At 45.2% G+C, this 18,992-nt stretch overlaps 1 protein-coding gene and 1 pseudogene across 1 annotated transcript; both read left to right on the top strand.

The window, feature by feature from the left end:
- Window positions 1–5,283: 5,283 nt before the first annotated feature.
- LOC120841933 lies at window positions 5,284–6,342 on the top strand (annotated as a pseudogene).
- A 470-nt stretch (window positions 6,343–6,812) lies between these two features.
- LOC121047146 lies at window positions 6,813–13,022 on the top strand. The gene is made up of 3 exons (XM_040502181.1): window positions 6,813–6,827; window positions 8,340–8,542; window positions 12,536–13,022. The coding sequence occupies exons 1-3, from the start codon at window positions 6,813–6,815 to the stop codon at window positions 13,020–13,022; spliced, it is 705 nt and encodes a 234-aa protein (XP_040358115.1).
- The last annotated feature ends 5,970 nt before the right edge of the window (window positions 13,023–18,992 follow it).

Genomic DNA, 18,992 nt, shown 5'->3' with positions numbered 1-18,992 from the left:
GATGCGGTTAACAGGCATTCGCGTCGGCGGGCGAAGGGTGCGCCGCAGGCCGTTCGGTCGAAGCAAGTGCTTGGTCAATATCTGTCGTAGCTTATTCCCTAAACATTTTTTAGATAAAAAAAAAATTCCTTCTTTTACACGCGGTGAGGCATCCAAACCGTCAGGGGAAAGATCGGCGCAGTAGACGCGCCGCCTGATATAAATAAGCGGAGTAGGACGTATTCCCCCCAGTAAAGCGATTAGCATGTCATCCACGTATTGTCTAATAAGTACTGAGCTCGGGTGATAATTTTTGAGCATCTCACACACTTTGAGGTCTAAGCTCCGGCGGTATATAGCTTCCTATAATGAGTATTCAGTGGCGGCCACATCTGTGTGTGCGACTGCTGAGCGCGTGTCGACGGCGGCCTTAAGCAGTTCGTTTGAAATGTGCATTCAGCACCATTAATATTGCCGGCTATTAATATAAACACGTTTCGAGAATGCGCTGTAAACATTTCCCTCGGATACGGTTTCTATTAAATACCCTCTGCTACTAGCAAAATACTGGAGGAGTTTTGTAAACAAATCCAGACTCCGACGAGAAGAAATCGAGCTTAGCGAGAAAAGAAAAATAGGTGTCGATTCAGTCGATCTTTACCTGTATCGCCAAAACAACGCGTTTTAAGCGTCAGAAGTTACCTTAAGGTGAAAAACACGCAGCTTTGCTCAAATATCATTTGACCCACAGGGTGAAAGCGTCCTTGTGCAGTGATTCGGCGATATTACTGAGCGAACACCCATTTTAAAGCAGACACGGAAGATGGTGCCACCGTCGTTTCGCATGTTGACCGTCATCACCAAGCGCCCCAGCAAACTGCAGGGTCCCTGACGCATCCCCTGGCTTAGTAGCAGAGCAATACGCCTCCAAAAAACAGCAAGAATAAGTAGAATCTTTTTTTTTTCTGTCATAATACCCACACCTGCTAATGTCAGCGCGCTCGGCAATGCTCGTGCGATAATAAAAGAAACGAAGCAAAGCAAATGCAGTTTTACGCAGGAGCTAGTGATTATTATTTTCACTATCTCCGAGGTTTTGGGTTTTTTTGTTACGTCTTCCCCGATTTTACACATTCTCGGATGTAGCTCACCTTTCATCCTCTTTTCACTCAAAGTATTCCTTTGGCTGCGAATCTTCCGAGCGTCGTAACAAAAGACCGTCTTTCAAAGGATGCCTTCAAAGTACGCCTCAAAAAGCCTCATCCTCGGAATAATAGCGCTTTTTTGTAGGGCGTTTGTATGCTTCGCCGAAGCCCGGGGGGGGGGGGGGGGGGGGGGGGGGGGGGGGGAGTGGTGCCGCCCCGGTATTGGGGACGGCAGGATGGTAAAGACGAGAGCAGGATGCAACAAATCGTAAGCCCCGACATCAGTGATCCCAAGGGAAAGGAGAAAGAGAGCTACAGAACTGATTAAGGCGTTCGTGTTAAAATGTAGATAATTACAAGTGAAAAAAATTTATTTTTTTATTTTTTCAGTATTAAGAGCTACAGAAAGGCAGGAAAAGAAAGCAGAGAAAAATATTAGGTACGCTCGCTTAGCAGCGACACTTTGAACTTGTTCAAGCGCTTACAAGCTTTATTTTATTTTATGCAATGCGCGACCCCAGTTTCTATAGGAAATAAATCTACAAAAACTGGTAGGTAAAGTTCTTTAAAGTTATGTTTTGGTGCTTTTTTTGTGTGTACTAACGCGTCCTCCTCTAAATATCATCCACGGCACCACCAATGCACCAGGCTTTGCCCCGCCATTTGGAAGAGGCCGAAATGTATTGGAATTTTGTAGACCTCCTACTCTAAATTCGTTATGTACATTTTACTAGGAGCGGTGATGACCGCATTGTACATCATGATGGAGAACTCCCGGCATTATTCCGCATAAATACTCGGGTCCTAAGGTCGGATAGATACATAAATCAACTCGAGCTCGTGGGCCAAAAACGTTTAAATCTATCTAATATTTCTATCAGCTTACTATGATACGATACTGTACTTCTCACCATTAAAGTGAAGTTATGTTGTAAAGGTTTGCTTGCAAAATATTGCAGGAAAAATGTACACTGATCAGCTGTTGCAAAACAAATACCTGAAATTTTAAAACAAATTACGGTACCGTATAGCGTATGCAGAACATATTTTTTTTCTTATTTGCTAAAAGTGGGCTATATCAATCTCACTGTCCCGGCATAGCATGCTGAACCAGTACAGGAAACACAAAATAATGCTGCCCCTAACTTAACTTCACCTAATATCATACCTGATGGTGTAACCAAATATTGACAATGGTCCCACACCCTCTCCTGTGTAACACTCTACCTGAGACTGTATACACGCTTACGTTGTGCCACTAATTGTTCAAATATAATATAAATATGCCACTTATGGCGTTCACAGTGCAAGGAAAATCTACCACGTGATGGGTCTTTTTTCACTCCTATATCTATAAAATCCCTAACTTCCAGACTGCGAAAAGACTATACTTCGTTCCGGCTTAAGTCCAGACGCAGCCTTCGCAACGAGATGATTTGACCAATCAGACACCAACAGAGGCGCGTCGTCATGATGTTTGTCCTGTTTCTGTACGTATTTTATTATCATTGAGCCAATCATATAAAGAAGAGATCCAGTGACTTAGGATCTTGAAGCTCATTGAAGCTCTCTAGCTCGTAGCGTCGGCTGCGTCTGGACGTAATTTGAAACGAAGTTTAACGCTTTAAACACGCGACATTTTACAGCCGACATTGCTGATTTTTTCTTGTCCTACTGAGATGTTGAGTTAGTAAAACATACGTTAACGAGCCTCCACAAATGCAATTGCTGGGGAGAAGGACACAGTAGAATCTAATATGGCAATGAACACTTCAGCTGTTTTAATCATGGAGTGGAGCAAACGAAATAAAAGGAAAAAAAATCATAAGAAAATCATGAGCCATTGCGCTTTGTGAAAGTGGAGGACCAGCGAAGCTGTTTCGCACACGACACTAACGTGGCACAGAATTTTGAACAAAGGTACGAACACATTTATTGTCTTGATCGGTGGTCATCGTGACGGAAGGTGCGCACACAGATGTTGAGGACTATCGCTGCCCCGATGAGCCGGAGGAAACTAGGCACGCGCGATGGGAACGTCACCCGGCGGAAGGAAAGGAAACTAGGCACGCAAGCGCTTGGAACGACAATAGAGAGAGGGCGGTGCGAGCCCTCTCTGAGTTTTTGGTGATGCATGCGAAAAATCCACGGAACCCTAGCCATAAACAGCTCCACTATAAAACTGAAGGTTGGTTATGGCGGCACCTATGCACAGCTACATTAAAGCGGTAATAGTAGATATAATGAAAATAATCCATGGAGAAGAGCATTATTCTTGTCCAGCTCGCTTGTACCTTTGCATTTAATTGCATCATAAAAATAGTAGGGACGACACCGCTATTTAATTCGAAGTTTTATTCGCACCTCCCAATTCACACACCAAGGGGGAGCGGTGGCCCAGTGCTTTAATGTGCCTCAGCCGGTAGGCACGCGGAGCCAGAGAACGCGATGCACAAACATAGGATCCTGGGTTCAACCTCCATCCCTTGCCCGTTCGGATCTTGATTACCGTCATACCAGCGTGTGATCGAGTATCGCGACCGCATAATGCACGCTAATAAAGAAATAAAAAAGGCTAACAGTTCTATTGCACTGCCTACCATTTTTATCGTGAGCGGAAACATGAGACGCTCATTGGTGCTGGCTAACCTCCTCCAGCCTAAACATAGGCAGAACACAATTACTTTAGCGGCAGGAAACACAGCGGCGCGGCTGCAATGTTTAAAGGAGCTGTGCAACGATATTCAATTGGAATGTTTTTCTCTCTACACGAGCTTACTGGCACACCTGGGACTCAAGGATACTGACACGCAACGCCATTGGCCAAGAAACTCCTTTGTTGCGGTGTAATTTCAAGGACAAAAGCGATCATTTTCATTCAATCTCTCCCTTGCAAAATTTGATGACGTAACTCGGGGATCGCAGTACACCCAAGTGACGATATTTGAATGCGGTTCATAGATTGGACCCGAGCATAGCATGGGCACTCGACTTGGGCTCGTGATAATTGCTAGCTCGAGAAGCATTCGGGTTGTGACCCGTGTCCAATCGCTGCAACGACGACAACAGCCGAGCCATAACAATGTCTGGAACTCAGCGCGTGTCCTGCGCTTTGCCAACCCCAGCGCGTGGCTATGATCAAGACTGGCGGCATATAATCGGCTCCAGATCACGTGGCCGCTTGTTCTGGCTGCGAGTTGAGGGGGGGAACGCTGCTCGTTTTTCTTTAATTTTTTTCTGGGACTTCTATTGCGTGGGGTGAAAAACTAACGCGTGTTTCATAGGTCATTAACGTTAGGGATCCGTTTTAAGCGGTATTTCTGCAGAGTGCAAAAATTGTTGCACAGCTCCTTTAATCTCTTCTGTACGCACACGGCGAAGGAATGAGGGCGGGAACAGTAAAAATCGTTCGAGAGTTTAAGTGAAAAATGAAAAGAGAACGACGTTTACAATTTTCTGTAATGCCGAATTAGAGCGCAGCTCTTGAGGAGGAAGAGGGGAGGGTACGAAGGGGAGGGTACGGATGGGTAGGTTTTCCTCTCCTCCCCCTCTGTACCCTCCCCTCCTCCTCTTTTGCTCCCCTCCCATTTAGCAGGAAATTTTCACTAAATTTTCCCGCTAAATTTATCGGGGAACTTTTCGCTAAATTTAGCGGGAAACTTTTCCTGCAAGGTTTAGCGGAAAAATTTCCCCGCTAAATTTAGCTGAAAAATTTCCCGCTAAATTTAGCTGAAAAATTTCCCCGTTAAATTTAGTGAAAAAATGTTTACTCTTGTAACGTCATACGTGACGTCACATGTGACGGCATTATGGGAAATGTCCCATAATGTAACACGCGGTTGCGCCGACGCCGAAGCCGCTTAACCCGGAAACGGGCGCCTAGGAGCTGCGCTCTAAAATGTGGAAACCAAAGTGCGAGGGAGAGTCAAAAAGTAACCGTAATTAATTTTTATTTGCATAATAGTATATATATCATAAAAAGCATTTTGTTAGTTTTCAACATAGTAACCTCCTCGCTCGACACATGTGCGCCAACGCTTCACCAACAGACCCTTCCCGAAATTGTTTCCGGCAACTGTGAGACGCTAGTTTTGGCGGTCTTGTGAAGTACGACAGGCAACGCTGGTTTGGAGGAAGAGCGGGGGGAGCGGCCATTGATATGGCGTCCGTCGTAGTCGCTGGTTCTGGTGCTGCTGCTACCAGCCTCGTATGGACTACGAGTTTAAGTAAGATCTCGCAGGACTTCAAAGCCGACAAGGTTGACGAGTACTACGCCGCCCGGAAAACGAGCGACCGTAACCGGCGGCGTAGTTACAAGTTCGTAACGGAAAGTTACCTTGAGCCATCGTCGCTGGAAACGACATGTCTTAATGGGTGAGTTGACGATTCCACATTAGCGATCACTGGTCGTTAAGTAGTCTACGGTTATTCTCTTTTAACTCCCGCATATTGCGTACACAGGAATGCGACCGCCGTCGTGGTGCGCGGGCGGTGCTACCGAAGCCAAAGGAAGACCGACAAGCCGTACAGCGTGTCGATAACGATCGCTGCGGACGGCTCTATTTCGGAGTGCAGCTGCCAGTGCGCCGCAAAAGAAGGCCTTTGTAACCACGCCTTAGCCCTGCTGAGGCTAATCGTCCTCCTTAAGGGGTAAGGGTACACGGAAGCACCTCCCGAGGTGACCTGCACGGAGCTGCCTCAGTAGTGGCGTCGGCCCCGTGGTTCGCAAATCTGGGCTGCCAGCGTCGCGGAACTGGATTGGAGAAGTGCACGGGAAGGAGGACCTTCAAAAGCACAAGGGTCAAGGCTGTACGACGCCAGAAAACGACCAAGAGACCTGGCTGGCATGCAGCAGGCCATGCAGCGCCTGGGAAATGACCTCGGCAACCTCGGGGACTACCCTTTTGCCAAGCACCTGCGGACTGTGCAGGTACTGGGCACAGCTTCGATGTTTGGACAAGTCCCCGAGGGCAGCCCCATCTGTTACCAGCAACCACTCACGCCACACGGGTTTGTGGTGCATGTGAGCCCAAACATTGCTCCCTGCGGCAGAGATGCCTCAAGCACTGCACTGCCCAGCTGGCCAGTTCTTTTCCCCCTGTCGGACACTTTCGGGCCTGGTGCACGGAGCCTCAGTGATGCCGAAAGGTCACTTTTTAAGGTATTGTTCCAGCTTCCTTTATCGTCACATTTCATATTCAGTGACCAAAGAGTATGATACAGTTCATGCCTTGGTGGGTACTAAAATGAATTAGTATATATGAAATAGAGATATTTCACAATCTAATGGTAAAATTTGCATCAGTGACTACCTTCAATGAGACCATTAACAATAACTGAAAGTAAGGGTCATGGTAGTTTTCTTGACCATTCCACTTTTCACCAGACAGTCCCTGCACATTCATAACCGCAAGTTACTGTGTATCTTTTTGTTTCTATCGATTTTATTTTTGTTTTTGTTTTTTAGTGTCAAACAGAAATCCCGCAAATTTCTTCCAAAACCTCGGGTTGTATCCGTAATCTCAAAACACAGTGTCACAAAAAAAGAAATGGCAGAGCACAAGCTGGCATAGGAAGTCTGCGAAAAGATGGTAGCGCCGCCACGTCTTGGCAGAGCTATCTAACAGGATGGCTGGCTGCAAGAGCGGGTAGTGAGCCCATTGCGTGCTGGGTGAGCGGAACCCCGAAATGTCGAAAAACAAGGTTTTTCTTCGTGAACTGGGCACATTATTACAAAAATTTTCCGCCCAGAATGAATATTTATAGTTTTTCGTCACACAAAATACTTCAAAGACAGGCAGTACTGCAGAAATCGGGAACAACTGAACCGTGTGTCAGTACTCGTCGGCTCAGTTGCTAGTACTAAAGCCTCTGGATTCCTGTCCAGCACGCGATGAGTAACCGATGAAGCTGCTTCATGCCAAACAAAGAAAAGCCATGTGGCATGCACCAGTGGAGGACCACCTTTTTTGTAAGGGCACCAGGTCACCTCGGTTCCAACCTGCTGACCAGGGACTGCTTGTCTATCGTCTTGCCTCGGGGCCACGGAGGTAGCAGTCGAAAAGGCAGGGACTGCTTGTAGTCAGCCCTGGGAAAAGTAACCCAGCACAAGCCTCGTGGAGTAGGCTGCATCTATACCAGAGGGACGTTTATCGAGGCACCCTATCGAGGAGCAGTTTGGACGCCGCCTCCGATCTCTTTTGTAGTTACTGCAGCAACACATCGACACAAACCATTTTGCACTAGCGGTGAGATTTGAAAACACAGAGCCACTAATTCGCACGCAGGCAAAAAACGTGCAAACTCAAGAAGCTACCTCATCTATATGCCCAGTTTGTCATACATTACTGCTGCAACAGCGAAAGCAACCAATTAAAATAGGAATGAAAACTATTTACGTTCAGTTTTGTAATCACAAGCATCCATGAATTTGTCGCGTAGTAACCGTTGAGCTGTCGGATACACAACCGATTTGTAGAAGCATGTTTCGGCGAACCACTTTGCATCAGACTCAGCGAAAACACACAGAGATAAGCGGAGAAGCACGCAGGGAGTCGTGGACAAGCAATTACTTACGTTATGTTTGTAATCAAGCATCTACTCACTCCTGAATATATAGTAGTTGTCGAGCTGTCGTCGGACGCGCAACCAATTCGTAAAAGCACGTTCTGGTAAACCAGTGTGCCGAAACTCATCACACAAAAACGCAAACAGATAAACAAAGGAACACGACGGAGTGATGGGGGCTCCAACTCAATCCACGAGATGCAGCGCTGAACGCAGATAGGTTTTCGAATGCCAAGGAGATGCTCTGACGCACACTGAGGACCTTGAGTGGGAAGACTTGTGCTGCGAGTCGTGGATGGAGCATGTGCGTACAACAAGGTGGGAATGGGAGTAACTCGGTGCTCATCCACTCCGCTGGTTTGGCTCCCACAGCGCAACGCCGATGCAACCATTGGCAGCGGAGCAGCGCGCCCTCTTTAGGTGCCACACGCTTCCTATAAATATCTTTTAATCCACCTTACTACAAATCTTCAATACATCTAATAAACAAACAAAAAAAACTCTCCTTGCTTAACTGATCTCCGAATTTCTGCTTGGGTCTAACCCTCTCATAGAAATCAAGGAACACCTGCTGTCTTAGCCTCAATACAGAGACTCCTGACTACATTCAGCTTTCAGTTGCCCATTATCTTGTCTTTGTCTGCTTAGGAGCTGGTTCTCACTCCGGACCAAGCACGCCAGCTTGAGAAGGACAGCCGGCAGCAGTCGAAGAGCGCTACATGGAAGGCTGCTCGCACCAACAGACTCACAGCGTCCTCCTTCGGAGCTGTCCTGATTAGAGTATCGTGGACTGATGTCGGGCTTCGGAACCTCACTGAAGAGAAGGACTTGTCTCGAGTCGCACCAGTCAAGTGAGTTCTTAACTTTTCTATGCAGTGTAACTCTTTTAGAAGGTACATTACCCAGTTATTTTGGCCTTCCTCAGAGGAGAGTAGCTTGGCTATGCACGCATGCAAAAATTCTCGCATTGAATCAAAGCTTTTATTTGGTCCGTTCAGTAGAAGCTTCCTCGATTCCAAAGGAGCGTCTACTGAGCGGTCCAAACGGCAAACGGAGCTCTCAAACGGTGACTCTAGATATCAATGTTGATGTTCGAAGCTATTAAGTTGTACCAGGGCCTGTAAAAACACTGCAACCAGCGGAGTGCAAAACCTACCAACTTGTCAATCAACAGAGCGGAGATTAACACTACCGGTCCTATAGACCAATTCATGTTTACAAACAAACCAAAGCGCCCCTAGCGGACGCCACCGGTGCCGCACATGCACAATGGAGTGTGAGCAAGAAGCATGCCGTCGCCCATAAACAAACCATTTGGTATACAAGGTTTTCGGCGTCGGTGTTAGTCCCCATGCTCTTTCTCGAGCGTTGGACTTGTTGATTCTGCGTCTTCCTGGCAATGTCTGACTACTTGAGCGGCCTCAGCAAAATTACCCAAGGCTCGTTACACTGCAAAACTTTGCGTGAATAATGTGGCATGCGGCGATTCATATTGTGTGGGCGCCGCAGAATGGACGCTAAACCTTAATTCGGATGATGAGATTCTGCTCGCTATTTTCAGTCGCGAAATCACTCGGGCTGCAATATCGTGAACCGTAGCTGGGATGGTCGACGTCAATACTGAAAATCGCAAGCAGAATCGGACCAAGTGAATCAGGCATAACGAGTCGGTGATGGCCACGGGTAACAATGATAAATATCTCATTGTATCTATTGTTTACACCGAGCTTACTTACCCCAACGTACCTTCAAACCTAAAAGTCTTTTGAGGCCTGCACTTACTTCTGATCTGAATTACCGGGTCAATGTTCCGTCCACAAGATGCTGTCGTTTGAACGAGCAGACGACAAGCAGAAAAGTTAGAAAGAGTAGACGACAGTTCAAACGGTCAGGCGGTCGTTTGAACTTGAAGACGCACTGAACGTGGTCCGCAGGTGGTTCATACAACTTGGTGGTTTTCCATCCTTCATGTTGGAACAAAACAAATAACTCTAACAACTGTGAGTATCTGTGAATTCAACCCAAAGTGCTTCCCGCACAAGCAATCGTGCTCTGACGGCATCTGGTTTTCCTTCTTTGCGGCACCTATCCCCTTCTCGGACGAACTGAGCAGGCACAAAGCACATGAAAACTGACCTTCAAAACTTCCTTGACTCTTTTGGTACAGCCATGCCGTTCTGAGGAGAAGGCGGTTTTTTTTTATGGTTTCTTCCAAAAGAACACAGGAATGCACGTCCCGCATAGTAATTTCTGCGCACAGCTCCTGACCGGAAGTGCTCCTGACGCGCCACCACTGCACCGTTACATAACGGAGCCGAGTTTGTGTATAGCTTTATACACCAGAGTCGGTTTGCTCGAAGCGCGGTTAGTGCTAACCGCAGCTAAAATTTAGTCAGAGTACCTAGGTGGGGGAATTTTAAGATCACTTGGCTTACCAGGTAGGGACTCAGAGAAAAATATACCTACAGACACTCAGTTTGACAAAATGGCTGCAGTTCTTGGTCCTGAAGCGATATATAATAGACGATTTGCTATTTTCCCAAGCGCCCCGGCCCGCGCGCGAGGAATTGTGGGAGAGATTGTCCCTCGCCTGGCCGCTCTGCCTTGAGATCACATTGCCTTGTCGCTTGCCTCCTCTTAATCCTCTGTTTTTTTATTCCATTACCTATTTTTATCTGTTCAAGTGTATTGTTTATTGCTTCTAAGTGTTTCTATTCTCTTCTGCACGCGATATTTTTTGTATATATAATATTTGTGTCTTCATTTTTCCTTTTTCAACGGAAGTGCCGACAGACAACACACCGCTTCGCGCGTCTTTCCTTGGGTGAGTATTACCATTGCTACCGATTAACATTCTGCTGTTAGCTGTTCATTTCGACCCGCGTGCAGTCTAGAAGAGCCGTTTATGAACACCCGCGCACATGTCATAGGGGTAGGTAGAGCTCTGAATCAAGAATCGCAACGCGAGAGCCCGGTGCGCTCTAATTTGGCCGGCCCGCACTCGCTCCGTCGACTCGCACTGTAGCGCGTGCCTTCGAGTGCCGCTTACTTGACCAATATACAGCACGCCGCTTTGTCACCGCGAATCATTTGTCCGAATGCCTGCAAAACCGTGACACCGTTCGGCATATCCAACGCTGCAGCGGCTGACAACTGCACGCAGCGGCGGGCAGTTGTCAGCACTTGAAAAAGGCTGTTTGCAACTGACAACCGCTTAGCAGATAGATTAAGAAGGCATACCATAAGCGCTTACAAGTTGCGACGTTGAACCAGTGGCGGGTGTGAAGGGCTCGCGCCGTAGCGTGCAGTTGTCAGGCGCCGCAGCGTTGCATATGTGTCAGCTTTGCAAACATTCGGACAAATGGTTTGTGGCGACAAAGCGGCGTGCTGTATGTTGGTAAAGTAAGCGGCACTCGAAGGCATAGACTACAGTGCGAGTCAACGGAGCGAGCGCGGGCGGCCAAATCGCAGCGCACTCGGCTCTCGCGTCGCGATTGTTGGTTCAGAGTTCTGCCTACCCCTATGACATGTGCGCGGGCATTCATAAACGGCTCGTCTCGACTGCACGCGGGTCAAATTGAACCAAAAATTAACAGCTAACAGCGCGACAGGAATCGGTAGCAACAGTATACATACTCACCCGGGGAACGACGCGCGAAGCGGCGTGTTGTCCTGTCGGCACTCCCGTCGAAAAGGGCGAAATAAAGACACAAACACTATATATATACAAGAAATATTGTGCGCAGAAGAGAATACAAACCCTTAGAAGCAATAAAAAATACACTGGAATAGATAAAAAAAATAGGTAATGGAATCGAAACACAGAGGATTAAGAGGTGGCAATGCAATCTCAAGGCAGAGCGTCCAGGCGAGGGACAGTTTGTCCCACAATTCCTCGCGCGCGGGCTGGGGCGCTTGGGGGATTTCGCAAAAGGTCTATTCAGTGCACATTGTTTATTTGCAATGTCAATTCATGTTGTCATGGCAAGCGAAATGACCTGAAGAAAGACGACAGAAGCTGATGGCAGCTTGCCGGCTCTCCTTCGTAATCACTGTCTAGGTTTAAGTGACCCTGTGAAGGCTATCTTCAGCTCTTTAGGCCATCAGGGTAGGCACAAAAAGACATTGTAAAACCTTTGTCACGCTTTAATGATTCACAATAAGGCTATGAAGCATCATGCTCAACACTTCAGAAATATAAGTCACGTCCCAATAAAAATTGGCCTTGTCATAGCCTCCCCCACTCCTTACGCATCTGCGACGCGGCAAATGCTTAAGCCTAACCGCAATGCGTCGACGAGAAAAGCGCTCTCCCACAAGTTCAATTAATCTGATACACCACTACAGTAAATCGTTTCCGAACTTGTTCATCTCGATTAAATGAGTTGCAGAGCACATGCCCTCACTCGTCACGACCACAGTCTGCACGAAAATACAGTCTGTTTGATGTCCGGTTGCCTTTGGCGTCTCATATGACATTTGGCATTTCATATAGCGTTCGGCATTTGTGCATGTGTCACACTTTCATATCCTAATAGCTGAGAGGTCAACCTGCGAGCTGGTAGGATCACTTGGGAGTTCGGAATGTAGCCATCAAAGAGAGGATTAGCAGATGAGCATAAAATGAAACATAAAGAGCTGTTGAATATTTGTCCCCAAAACAGTCGGAACCCAGACCTGTGATGTTTTGTCCTGCCATCTTCTGTAACAATGCTGGTCGTGCCCTTTGCCTATAATCTTTTTAAAATTTTTTTCAGTAGAGCAGGTATTGTTCATTTTTTATTCTCTCTCTTGGGAGTGAGGATTCCTGATAACAGCATTTTTGCTGTTCTTGTTTATTTCAGGCATGGTATCACCCAGGAGCCCCATGCCGTGAGGCACTACGAAAAGACTCTGCGGTCTCGTGGTCACCAGATCCAGACCACCTGCTGTGGCCTCATGGTGAACCCCTCTTCGCCATGGTTGGGAGCGTCCCCAGACAGGCGCGTTTTTGATCCAGCCGAGACACCCCCTCACGGGGTCAAGGTCGAGGTCAAGTGCCCCTACACTATGTGGAACTGTGACACTCCTGACTCCAAAGGCTTTTTTGTAGTAAAGGATGCCGCAGGCGTATACAGACTAAAGCGTGACCATAGCCGTTACTACCAGCTATTGGGACAGATGGCCCTTTCTGGCGTCACCTGGGGAGATTTTGTGGTATATTGTAAGAACTTCTTGATCATAGAACGGATTCGATTTTGCCCTTGTAGCTGGATTAAGTGCAAGGAGGTGCTCGACAAGTTCTATTTTGAGACTCTACTACCCTATCATGTGGGTAGGCCAGACCAGTGAGAACTTCGACCTGCTCAAGAGGGTGCTAGTTAGGTTACAAGAATAATTGACAGAAAGCAAAAAAAGTATGAATGCAGAATAGGCTATGTTTGCAACCAACAGAAGAAGCATTTATTAACAAAACTGGACAGTTGGAGAGCCTTAGCCCATCGCATAACTGTCCGTGCAACCGTCGGGGCTTGTCGGCGATTGTTTACACTGCCACTTGGGTACACGCCTCAACCTGCTTTGGTAATTTTCAGTACTTTCTTAGTGTATTTCCTAGAACACTCTGTGTACTGTTGTCGAGACCATGAGGTTTCATTCATTTCGCATTGGTTTAAACTACAAAAATATCGGACAGTAACTAAAAAAAAAACTAATACAGGATAAGAGATGGTTCCAACTTGCAACATGGGCATTTATTGACAAACTATGACAGTTGCAGAGCCTTTCCTTATTATGTAACTGTCCAATCAACCGTTGGGGCTTCTCGGTGAATGTTTCCACTGCCAGTTGAAAACGCGCCTCGACCTGCCTTGGGTCATTTTTGCTACCTTTCTTAGTGTTTTTTCAAGAACATTGTTTGTTTGTTGTCGAGACTATGAGCGCTCATTCATTTCACATTGATTTAGCCAACAAAAATATCGGCCAGTAACTAAAAAAAAATTAATACAGAATAAGTGTTCCAACTTGCAACATGGGTACTTATTGACAAACTACGGCAGTTGCAGAGCCTTTCCCCATTGCGTTACTGTCCGTGCAACCGTTGGGGCTTGTTGGCGAATGTTTGCACTGCCAGTTGGGTACACGCCTCGACCTGCCTTGGTCATTTTCCTTCCTTAGTTTATTTTCGAGAACACTGTTAGCACTGTTGTCGAGACCATGAGCCTTCATATTGTTTGCTTTGATCTTGTTTGATTTAGGGAACTGTTAGCAGTGTATAACGTAATGTGCACCAGCCCAGCTGTGTAAATTCTGTGAATTATTAGCAGTGTAGCCTTTGTAAATAAAGTGCTATAGGGAGGTACAAGTCTACCTCATTTGTTTTTTGTTTAGTTGCAACTTGAAACGGCAGAGGAATAAAGCATGAAAGCAGGCTGTTTCAGTGCATACCTTGCATTCAAATACTGTCTCTTTTTTCATGACAAAAGACTATTCACAAAGTGGCAAAGAATTTACTTCACACTGACATTTACTTACTGAGGGTAGACATATCACTGTAGAAAGAGGAGCTTTTTCTAAAAGAGCCAAATGCTTTAGTCATTAGAGGCTCTCATCAGAGGACTTTGGAAGTTGGTGAGAGCCACGCAAATCGCCCACATTTCGCTGACAACTGGAGCAAGTGAAATCTGAACCGGCCAGTCAAATATGTGGAAATTCTTAATCCTTTGAATTCGTGGTTCCACGTGTATGCGAAGAGAAGCTATCTGTTCTGTCTCCTTTACCTCTTCCGTCGTAAAGTGACCTTTACGAAGGAAAGGGGGTATATTCAGTTGAACATTGATGTTTTTCAGCATCTCCTCTATCCTAAAACCCTTATCAGCCATCACTGAGTCGCCGTCATCAAAGGGCAGCTCGAGGAAACCACTTTTTTCTACACATTCCTTGTCTGACATTGAACCGGTGAACAGCTCAGATATGAATGTTACTGTCCCATCGGAAGAAATGCCGATCAACCCCTTAAACGTGTTTGTAGATTTATATGGAGAAAAAGTAGACGATTGCAGCACGAGTGAGCTGGAGGCTTCACATTTTACCTCATTTGCATCTGAGATGACCCTTGTCGTTGGGAAGCGTTCTTTAAATTCAGGTGGCATCGCGTCATCCGCAGCCTCCCTTGGCAGCCACAGGTGCAGCTGACCGAAGTGTACATACACATAGCTTATCCACGTTATACACACCTTTGACACTGTGGCCTTAGGAACTCGAAAGCGGTAAGCAAGATCTCTTTCAAAAAGTCCAAGCCGGAGGCGGACGAGTAGCAAAAAGAACTGCTCAGCGGGAAACAAAATCGAGCGCCTTCCGGCTTTTCTGGCTTTGTCACTGTACGAGGTGGACCAAAATTTACATTCTCGCCGTCCTCATCTGGGTCTAAGAAGCTTAAAAGACGCATGAAATGATCATGGCTTGGAAGGCCGGTGTAGAGGAGTACATCTGCTGGGCTGTCCTTAAAACAATCGATGCAAAATCTGCGACTTGATTTTGCCTCTAGTGTTTTACACTGTTGTAGCAAAAGCTCAAGCTCCCTTTGGCACTTAAACAGGGCATGCTTAGTTTCTTTAAGTTCTGCTTCATGTTTCTCTAAAGAGCTACACTTGGGCATGATGCAGGGTGTCTTCAGTTTGTGTTAACTGGTCTTTGCACCTGTTCAGTTGAATCTGCAAGTTTTTTATAACCTCTGCTTGGGATGCAGTCTGTATCTTCAGGCGTCGTAACTCAGTGATGGGCACCAACTCAACTATGGTGTAGTCCGTAGGGAGGTTGGTGGCAAAAGTTTCAGTCACGTCTATATCGGTGGCGTTGTCGGCCATCGAGGAGTCGCAGGCTGCAACTGAGGCGGCGGTCGTGTTAGTGATGATTTCAGTGCCGTGTTCATTAGCGGCTGTTCGATGTCGCAGGTCCCATCAATGTCAGCGGCAGCGTTCACTGTGTCGGCGATCACGTCCCTTGTCCTCGTCGGAAGCACTCTCCTCAACGGAGACCGCGTAGTCGGTTTCGTTTTCGTCAGTGTCGACGGCAGCGTTCATTGTGTCGACCATCGCCTCCCTTCTGTTTTCGTCGGCAGAACTGTCCTCAACTGCGACATCATAACTGGTTTGGTATCCCTCAACGTCGACACTTTCGTTAAGGGTCGTAGCACTCGTTGAAGCTTCGCTGGCGACGCGGTTCGCGCTGGTGTACTCTGTTTCATCTTTTTCCGCTGTAGGAATCTTGCGTGTAGGTGGCATCCTTTGAAGGGGCGCCTTCCTCGGGGGTCTTTTCGCTACGTTAAATGCAAACACGCTTGGCACAATATCTTGTTTCAAGTAGCGATGACCACAAGCGATATTTGACAAATAGTCTTGTTCTTGAAAATGTCTTGAACACACCTTTGTGAACTTTCAAATCAAATCAAATCAAATCAAATCAAAGTTTATTTAACATCACCAAGTGAAAAGTACTAAACAAGTGATGCAAGGAGCTCTGACAAAAAGCCGCAAGGGTGCGGCTTGACTGGGTCTGAGCCCCCTCTGCATATGCATAGTCCCATTGCAGTGTAAAAAATAAGCAAAAAAGATTCGGCAACAGCACTGGTAATAATACACAAAAACAAACAAGTAACGCAACATCAGCATCACTTACTAAACATTAAAAAATCAATGCACACGAAGAGATACAAGGTGAAACAATAGATCTAGATATATGAACTGCATGGAACATGAAACACTTATTTTTCATTTCTAATTATCAAGTGAATTTAATAAAAACGGTAATGTGTAACATAAAGATTGATTTCCGTAATTCGTACGTGCATGAGAAATGATCCATGCTTCATTGTGACGTGTGTTAGAAATGTTAGTGTTACTTGTTAATCTAGATAATTGTTCTATGATGTTGTTATTTAATTTTTTGCCGGCATAGTACCTCTTGAGCAGTATATCATTATATAAAAAGTTAACTGGACGTACCTTAAGACTTTTAAAAAGTGGTTCGGTATGCGCATCGTAGGGAGAGCCAGTGATAACGCGCACGGCTTTTTTCTGTAGTAAAAAGAGTTTAGTAAGGTTTGACGTGGTTGTAATCCCCCAAACTAGGTGGCAGTAGTTGATGTGAGAAAGAAACAGGGAATTGTAAATAAGCAATTTTATATTAGTGGGTAGAAAAAACCGCAACTTTGTAAGAATACCTACGACGCGAGAGAGTTTATTAGCAATTATTTCAATATGTTTGTTCCAAACTAAGTGTTCTTCAAATACAACTCCTAGGCTTTTAACTGAGGGCACAACATCCACAGTTGAAGTCCCTATCATGAGGGGGTTCTCAATATTTGCTTTCTGATTTTTAGGTCTGAAAAGTACAGCTTTTGTTTTGGACTTGTTAATAGCTAGTGAATTCAACAGGGTCCATTGGTTTAATTTATCGAGAACATTATTTGCATGATTTATTAATTTTTTAATATCGGAAGAATTAAAAAATAAACTGGTGTCGTCGGCATACATAACAAATTGGGTATCATTATCAATATTTATTACGTCATTAATATATATATTGAATAACAAGGGCCCAAGAATGCTACCCTGGGGTACCCCGGATTGAATCGCTTTGATATCGGACATCTTGTTGTTTATAACAACTTTCTGGAAACAAAACTGAAGATAACTTTTCAACAAATCTAGAAATACCCCTCGGAAGCCATAGATATCGAGTTTTTTTAGTAAGGTAACGTGGTTTATTCGGTCAAAGGCCTTTGAGTAATCTACAAAAATCCCTTGTGTTAGCAGTTTGTGTTCAATAGCATGGAGAATCAATTCTTTTTGTGTCAGGAGTGCTGACTCGGTTGAACGACCCTTTCTGAAGCCAAAGTGAAAGTCTGTGATTATCCTATGTTTTTCACAGAAAGCAGTCATTCTATCATTAATTATTTTTTCTAGACCTTTTGAAAAAACGGGAAGAATTGATATTGGTCTGTAATTTGATAATTCGTTTTTGTCACCCCCTTTATACAAAACGCTCACCTTCGCTAACTGCATACGCTTTGGAAATACGCCGTGTATAAATGACAGGTTATAAATATGTTCAAGTGCAGGACAAATTAGATCTAAGACGTACTTAACTGGACGAATTTGCAAGTCATCGGCGTCACAACAGTTACTGTTACGGAATGAAAGAAACACGTGATAAATTTCTTCAGCATTAGTCGGTCCTAAAAACGCACTTTCACGGTTTCTAGCTTTTAGGTATTCTAAACTACGCGGATCATATGTACTGTTAGCCAGCGATACAAAAAAGTCATTAAAAGAGTTAGCTAGCGCCGTTCCCGATGTTGCTTGGCCATTTAAAAGTAACTCTTGAATACACTGTGAGTGTTGCTGGCCACGACCAAGCACTGTATTCAGTCTTTGCCACGTAATGTCACTTCGTTTTAGTATGTCGGCATTGAACAGGTTGTGAAGATAATTCCTTTTTGCATTTCCAAGAAAACTAGTCACTTTATTACGAAAAACTTTGAAAGCATGTAGATCATTTGAGTTTCTTGTCTGTAAAAACCGCCGATAAAGAGCATCTTTTTGTTTTATTAGTTTTAACGACTTGTTCGTTATCCATGGTTTCCTTGACTTTTTGCTTCTTGATGCCTTGTGACGAAATAATCTTACATAAACCGACTTAAACAAGGTTAAAAACGTGTCGTAGGCTTCATCAGGGGTAGTTTTACTATATTCTATATCCCAGCATATCTGTGCGAGTTCATTGCGAAATTGTTCTAATGTTAGTGGATTAACGTCCTGAAATGTAGGAGTATGAATTTCTTTATATGATTCAACTATTGCGTTTTGAGTAGTCATGAGAAAAATGGGCAAGTGATCGCTGACGTTCACCCCGATAACACCTGATACTAGTTTTTGAGTGTCTATATTTGTAATAAAAACATCAAGTAACGTTGCAGAATCATTCTGAAAACGAGTTGGCAGAGTAATGGTGTTAACACAAGCGTTTGAGTCTAATATTCTAACGAGCTCACCCTGTGTTGTCGTCGCGTTTAACATATTAATATTAATATCGCCACCTAAGACCAGGTTATATCTATTCTCGTTTACCCAGCACAAAAAATCATCCAAGAACAATAAGAAAGCAGATATGCTCCCTCCAGGGGGGCGGTACACGACAGAAAAAATGTTTTGATTACACATAATGGTTAAGATTTCAAAATCGTCCGTTATTTTTGTAAAATGTTGAATTACGTCGAATTTCAATGTGTTCTTAATCATTAATAATATACCACCCCCCTTC

This window comes from Ixodes scapularis, unplaced genomic scaffold (genome assembly GCF_016920785.2).
Source record: "Ixodes scapularis isolate PalLabHiFi unplaced genomic scaffold, ASM1692078v2 ptg001192l_1__unscaffolded, whole genome shotgun sequence".
NCBI classification, from domain to species: domain Eukaryota; kingdom Metazoa; phylum Arthropoda; class Arachnida; order Ixodida; family Ixodidae; genus Ixodes; species Ixodes scapularis.
This window is presented reverse-complemented; position numbering and strand designations above follow the sequence as displayed.

Coding starts and splice junctions, on each gene's coding strand:
- LOC121047146 (XM_040502181.1), top strand. Junction 8,543..12,535: donor TCTCGAGTCGCACCAGTCAA/GTGAGTTCTTAA, acceptor TGTTTATTTCAG/GCATGGTATCACCCAGGAGC.